At 43.1% G+C, this 7252-nt stretch overlaps 1 protein-coding gene across 2 annotated transcripts in view; it reads left to right on the top strand.

Annotated features, from left to right (window-relative positions):
- The first annotated feature begins 113 nt into the window (after nucleotides 1-113).
- GALC (galactosylceramidase) overlaps nucleotides 114-7252 on the top strand; it is a 62046-nt gene continuing 54907 nt past the window's right edge. For both annotated transcript variants that reach the window (XM_030319736.1, XM_030319738.1), the window contains exon 1: nucleotides 114-323. In XM_030319736.1, the coding sequence (XP_030175596.1) occupies nucleotides 129-323 (195 nt within the window). In that variant the 5' untranslated portion in view covers nucleotides 114-128. The remainder of the gene's footprint in view (nucleotides 324-7252) is intronic.

Below are 7252 nucleotides of genomic sequence, written 5' to 3'. Positions count from 1 at the left end.
AGCAATCGTCCCCGACGTGTGGCCCGCACTCAAGATGGCGGCGCCGGCGTCAGCAGTCTCCTGCCCTTCTCCATCATGGCGACGACAGGACCCGCCTCCCGAGGCGCCGGAGTCATGTGACCCACACAATGGCTGAGCGCCTACCCCACGCTTCCCGGCAACGCCGAGGGAAAGCCATGACGGCCGCCGCGGGTTCGGCGGGCCGCGCCGCGGTGCCCCTGTTGCTGTGCGCGCTGCTGGTGCCCGGCGGCGCGTACGTGCTGGACGACTCCGACGGGCTGGGCCGGGAGTTCGATGGCATCGGCGCGGTCAGCGGCGGCGGGGTGAGCGGCGGGCGGTGGGATGTGCCAGGCGTTGCCAGGGGGGCGCCCCATAAGCCCCCGCGACGCAGCCTGGCGTTTCGACGCACTCCCGTCGCGGCCCGGCTGCCGGCGGCCGCACGTCGGCCAGAGGTCCGGGCGCGTGCGGGGTTGGAACCGGCGTCTGCTCGTTTTAGATGAACCTCTATATAGAGACAGTTTTAATAGACGAGGATCCGGAGATCCACCGAGTGACAGGTGTCGATAGTGACAAGGCTGGGGCTCGCACCATCACCCTCGTACAAGCCTGGGCTCCCTTTGCGTGGAGAGGGCATTCCTGAGGGTCGCTCCAGAAATGGCCAAGGATCCGGGGAGCATCTCTCTTTCCAAAAGGATGCTTCAATGCGGGTTGGGGAGTCGGACGCCCTGGACCACTAGTGCAGCGGGCAGTTGGCTAACTTCACAGGGGCCAGTGCACAGTATGTTTGTGTTGGGAGGCAAGACAGGTGCCTCAAGGCCTCTTTAGGAAGGTAAGAGGCCAGTCTGAGACTTGTTTTGTTTATAATGCTAGACTATGCTAGTATCAAATGGTAGTCTAGGATTGTTTACTGTTGGGGGCATTGTTTATTGGCAGTGGTCAAGGCCCAAGGTGGGGTGAGTTGCCCGCTGGAAAAGTCGGTGCCTGTGTGTCTCATTAGTGGCTATTTTTGTGTGCAGGGAGGGGGAAGCATTGGGCCAACAGCCAGGGTGGCTTCCCACCTTTAGGGTAAGAATCACCTGTTATGGTTGTTAAAATGTACTCCCCATTCTGTAGTTCTGGATTGGGACCTGAGAATCTGCATTTCAATGAATATACCAGTTGATTCTCCTACTAAGTATTGAGAGCCTTTTTTAAGTAAATTTAACTTTAGAATAGCTTTAGGCTTGCAGAAAAGTTTCTAAAACAATACAGATTTCTCAAATACGCTGCAGCCATGTTCTGTTATCAGCATCCCACATTGGTAAAGTACATTTGTTACCACCAGTAGTGATAACATGAAAATCCATACTTTCATATTTTATATTTACTTAGTTGTTTCCTAATGCCCGTTTTCTGTTTCAGGATCCCATCCAGAATACCAGCTGTGTTTAATTGTCATGTCTTAATCCTTTCTTGGCTGTGACAACTGGGATGGGTTCATGTTACCTGGGCATTGCGTAAGACTTATGTGAAGGGAGACGGGGCCATTCCAGCTTTGTGTAAAATTGTGTGGGCATAGCTGGTAATTGTCTGAGATCCCTGGTCCTGCTGACAGGTGGCCTCTTGGCCTGGGAGCTTGCTTTAGTAGCATGATTGTTCTTGGCTCTAAAAATTTCTGTCACATGCCCTTTGTAACCTTTTTCCTGTCTTTGTTTTATCCCCTTCCATTGTACCCCAAATCACAGCTAGAGCTAATTTTATTTGATAATGTTAAGGCCCAACTCTTGAATGGGTTGTTTGTTGGGTTGAGTCAGATGGAGCTTGTATATTCAGATGCAATTCAGAACTAGCTTGATTGCTTGCTTGCTGAATGGATGTTTTGTACTGATCTCAGCTTCCTGATAATCAGTGTAGTGACTGGACTCGCCCTTATGACTGTTACTTTGGTTGTAAGATGTCCTCGGCAATAATCATCAGGAAACTTTGAAAAAAAGGGGGGGTGCTATTGACAGATCCTGGCAAGCACGTGGCACACCTGGGCCACACAGCAAGATTGTGGGGAGGGACTCCTGTGTGTTTCAGTCAGTTGAGCTTCCAACTCTTGGTTTTGGCTCATGAACCATGAGATTGAGCCCCTAGTTGGGCCCTGTGTTGACAGCCTGGAGCCTCTTGGGATTTTCTCTCTGCCCTTCCCTCTCACGTGTGCATGCGTATGCTCTCTTTCTTGCGTGCTCTCTCTCAGAAATAAATAAGATAAAAAAAAAAAAAAGATTGTGGGGAGGGGGAGAGAGAGAGAGAAAACACCTGGGGTCCTGCTTTTATTGCGGCTCACTCATTGGTGAATTTAAAACTTAAGAGGGGGAATTTAAAGTACAGGAAGAGAAAGAACAAGCAGCCTAAATGGTCAGTTACTGAAGTCAACCAAGATCTTTAATGTTTATTTATTATTGAGAGAGAGAGACAGAGACAGTGTGAGCGGGGAAGGGTCAGAGGGAGAGAGAGAGAGAGAGAGAGAGAGAGAGAGAGAGAGAGAGAGAATCTGAAGCAGGCTCCAGACTCTGAGCTGTCAGCAAAGAGCCTGACGTGGGACTTGAACTCAGGAGCCATGAGATCATGTCCTGAGCAGAAGTCGGATTCCAACCACCTGAGCTTCAGCCCGAGCCCCTCAACCAAGATCTTTAAATCAAAGAAGGCTGTCCCCGTCACGCCCCCATAGCCTGGCTCTTTATCTAGATGTGTGGCCCGCAATGTGTTTATTTGAAATTGCCATCTTTGAGGAGGATGCCCTTAGGCACTTGCATTCCAAAAAAAAAAAAAAAAAACTGTCAAGGTATACACTACAATCCATCTTGATGCTAAGGCATCGGAGTTAGTGGTAACCCAGGATAGCTGAGATGTTAAAAGTCGGGGGTAGGGCACGTTGTAACCCAGAAAGTACACATCTAAGTAGGATTATAGTAGCACTCCTATAATAATTATACAGACAGTAGTCTGAAATCCAGTCTGTAGCCATTGTCCCAAGCTTAATGGGCCCTCCCCTGAAACCAGGTCAGTGATCCTGGGGCTCTAGAAATGCATTCAAAGATTTGAGTAATAATTGTGAAATATTTAAACATCTTTGGCCATCTTATGTAAGTAGGTTTGTCAAATAGGCTCTTCCAAATATGCTGCATCCCCGCCCGGGAATCTCAGATTGGGCTATTAAAAGTCCCTTAAGTCTGGGTAGCCAAGCCAAGGACTAGCCTTCAGACTTCACTTATAATACCTATAGATTTGGGCCAATTCCTCTCTTTTCAGGGTGCCTGAAATATCCTGAGGCTTTGGCCTCAGGGTACAATTAAAGGTCAAGAAGTGGCCTTCCTTACCTGGTAAGGCTGACAGGAACATTTAAAGACTTTAAAATAGCCATGTAAAACACCTGATGTGACTTCATTACAGTGTAGTTGACAAGGAACTTTGGTTATTCCTGTGACATAACATTCTAAGATAATAACTAGAATTATAAGTGATAACAGACCAGCATATAGTAAGCCTCTAGGAATTTCATATGATTTCTGGAACACTAACATCAGTCACACATATTCATACAAATTTAACCTAAAGAAGGTTTTCCATTATTTATTTGACAGTGCTTTTCATGTAGTTTAACATAAATAAGCCTAATTAGTTTAACAATCCCTTTTTATAAGGAGAAAGAACAAATCTTTTGAGATTGTTCCAGGATCCCCTGGAAAATCCCAAAGTTAGTTCAAGGTTAAAAAGACTTCATTTAGAATTTGATTCTGGGAAGTTTGTCAGAAATATCAAAAGGTTTTGAAACACTTGATTACAGGGGCACCTAGGTGGCTCAGTTCATGGAGCATCTGACTCTTAATTTCAGCTCAGGTCACAATCTCACGATTTGGTATATTGAGCCCTGCATCAGGCTTTTCGGACAGTGTAGAGCCTGCTTGGGATTCTCCCTCTCCCTCTCTCTCTGCCCCTCCCCACTTTCTCAAAATAAATAAGCATTTGAAAAAAAGTAATATACTTGATTACATAGGATCATAGATTGTGGTGAAATGTTACTTAGTTATCCATTTAATCAACTTTAACCAAAATTACAAAAGACTTTATAGGCAAATATGAAAGTTACATACTTGTATATAAAAAAAGAAGTTCTTTTAATAGAGAAGACTCATTTTCTTAAGTGATCAAAGGGGTGATAAAGACAAAATGAAGCACAGGAAATTATTTTGATAAAATACAGAATCTTTATTTCCTAGGCCGATTACTTAAAAGGTAAAAACCTTGCATAGTTTTATTAAGAACAGATCAGTAGTCCAAGAAAACAGCACTTTTATTTATTTATTTTTTTAATGTTTATTTAATTTTGAGAGAGACAGTGTGAGCAGGGGAGGGGCAGAAAGAGAGGGAGACACAGAATCTAAAGCAGACTCCAGGCTCTGAGCTGTCAGCACAGAGCCGGACATGGGGCTTGAACTCCTGGACTGTGAAATCATGACCTGAGCTGAAGTTGAATGCTTAACAGACTGAGCCACTCAGGTGCCCACGAGAAAACTGTCCTTTTAGTAGATGAAGGAAAATTAAGCTGTAGTTTTCAGAAGTACACTATTTATTAAAACTTATTTTAAAAAATCTTTATAATTTATTTCATTTTTAGCTAGCTTGCTACACAAGGTAAAATTCTTTCTTCCTCTCTTATTCTCTTTCCTGTGCTTTCTGTATCCATTTAGTTTGTGTATGTTAGGACAAAATTACTTCCATTTGCCTTAACAAAAATGCATCTCCACACTTCATGTCTTTTCTTAGCTAAAATACATGCTACTTTCCTTGCCTAGAGATGTTTCCCTTATTTCTTGTACTTTTAGTTACATATATTAGGTAGAATTCTTAATTCTTAGAAACTTTAATTTTTACTGAAAACTAGAAAGTAAGGAATTGTGAACTTTACTAGCCAATATACTCTATACTGGCAAATTAATACATTTCATAATTTCTACAGGCATATACCTTTTTTTTTAAAGTAGCAGTTTTTCATTATACCACAGGACATGTATACTAACAAATCCAAATATCTTTAGCTTCTCTGTTATGAGAAACCAAAAGTAGATAAATCTGTGTTCAATAATAAATGTTTCAGTATTTTATATTTGGCAATGATCTATGTAGTTAATGAATTTCCATCATTGAACTTGCAAAACTCTAAGGTTTCAAGATACCAAAAAGATTAGAGTAACTATTTTTAAGTACACATAGCCATAAAACATAATTGTTGAAAAGTAGATGCCTTGGCAATCAAAGCCGGAGTCAGACATTTGCATTATAAAAAGAAAAAGCACACTATTGGGGCTTACACTAGAATGGATAACCTGGTCTATAGTTGATCACAGATCTGACCTGCTTTGCCAGTTGGGGTGGGGTGGGGGGACAAACCTTTTACCTAACTCAACTTACTCTTCCTGATTTTTATGCTTTTATTTTCTCATGTTACCACCTTACTGTAAGGTGCTGGCGTGTTTCAGGGTAAACTGGACTAATGGGCCAATGTGTCTGTTCCTTATTACAACCATCCTTCTTTTTACTTTTGGGGTCTAAACCTAAAATAGCCAATATTTCATTAAATGGGGCCCATCTGTCTTAGTATCTTTACTTGTGGCATTAAATCCAGTGTTTAAACTTGCTGAAAAATGGAGACCTTTGGTTATTTTATTAACTCCGTTTAAAATTAGTAAAATGAGGAGAATTGTTTCATAACTCAGAGTAGGATACCCTCCTCCATTCAGTAGTGTCCCTTTGTGTAGTGAGGTGCTCATCTTAGATGCTTAATAAATATTGACAGATGAAAATGGTTGTAACACGATATTTGCACCCCACTTTAGACTTCTGTATGGAGTCCCTGGTACATAGAACAGTTTGTGGCAGTAGTGTTTGGAATGTTCTCATTTAATATTCAGATCTGATAGGGAAGGCAGTATGGGGCAGTAGTTAAGGGCGTGGGTTTAAGGGGTACCTGGGTGGCTCAGTCAGTTAAGGGTCTGACTTTGGCTCAGGTCATGATCTCGCTGTTCGTGTTTTTGAGCCCCATGTCGGGCTCTGCCCTGACAGCCCTGAGCCTGCTTTCTATTCTCTGTCTCCCTCTCTCACTGCCCATTCCCTGCTTGCACTCTCTGTCTCTCAAAAATAAATAAATATTAAAAAAAAAAAAGTGGGTTTAAGAGCAGATTGTCAGGAGTCTGTTCTGGGCCCTGCCATTCACTGTACAGCCATGGGCAGGCTATTTAATCTCTCAGCGTCTCCGTTTCTTTTCTGGGGAGACTGTGATACCTGGTGGGTGCATTGTGAAGATAGATACAAAGTGTTTGGGATGACATCTGGCATGTGGTTGTTGCGTCAGTATCATCTTGTTTGATCAATTAGAAAGGAGGAAGTTATCTTTACATAAAAAACTTGTTTGGGTATAAAATGTCTCAATAAATTGAGAACTTAGCCCGGGTCAGCTATGTGCTAAGGCTTCTTCCTGGGCTGCTTGTAAGCAGCTCCAGGGCTTTTTCAGGGTCTGTGGTTGGTAATTTGGTAATTTGTTATTCTTTGATGGTGCATTTCATCATTTGGCTATACTACTCTGAACTGACTATTGCCATTGACCCATCTCTCTTACTCACTTACAACACCTTTGTGTTGAGAATGACACAGGCTTGCAATAGCATAACGATGTGGTGTGTTTGTTTAAAGTTGGCGCTCCCTGTGTTAAGGATAGAAGTGCATAGAGGGCAAAATAACCTCCAAACAGGGGGTTCTGTTTTTAAAATGTTCTTAAATGTTTATTTATTTTTGAGAGAGAAATAGTGTCAATGGGGGAGGGACAGAGAGAGGGAGACACAGAATCTGAAGCAGGCTCCAGGCTCGGAGCTGTCAGCACAGAACGCAGTGCAGGGCTTGAACTCATGGACTGCGAGATCATGACCTGAGCTGAAGTTGCACGCTTCACCTACTGAGCCACTCAGGCGCCCCCCAAAACACACCGTTCTAATGACATGATTCAGGGTGGGAAACATTGTTTACCTCTGATCAAGGATAAGTTATCGTGCATAGACTGTGTTCATTCACTTAAAAAGTACCTACTTTAGTATTTGAGTCTCTGCCATTCTGTAAGAATGGTGAGAACAGTGACTATATTTTTAAAAACAATTTGTATAATGCTGGTCATTTATTGAGAGCTTACTGTGTGCCAGCTACTGTGCTGTGTCCTTTACATATACCTTGTTTTAGC

This window comes from Lynx canadensis, chromosome B3 (assembly GCF_007474595.2).
Source record: "Lynx canadensis isolate LIC74 chromosome B3, mLynCan4.pri.v2, whole genome shotgun sequence".
In the NCBI taxonomy this organism is placed as follows: domain Eukaryota; kingdom Metazoa; phylum Chordata; class Mammalia; order Carnivora; family Felidae; genus Lynx; species Lynx canadensis.
Note: the sequence above shows the minus strand (reverse complement) of the source record. Positions and strands in the feature narration are given on the sequence as shown.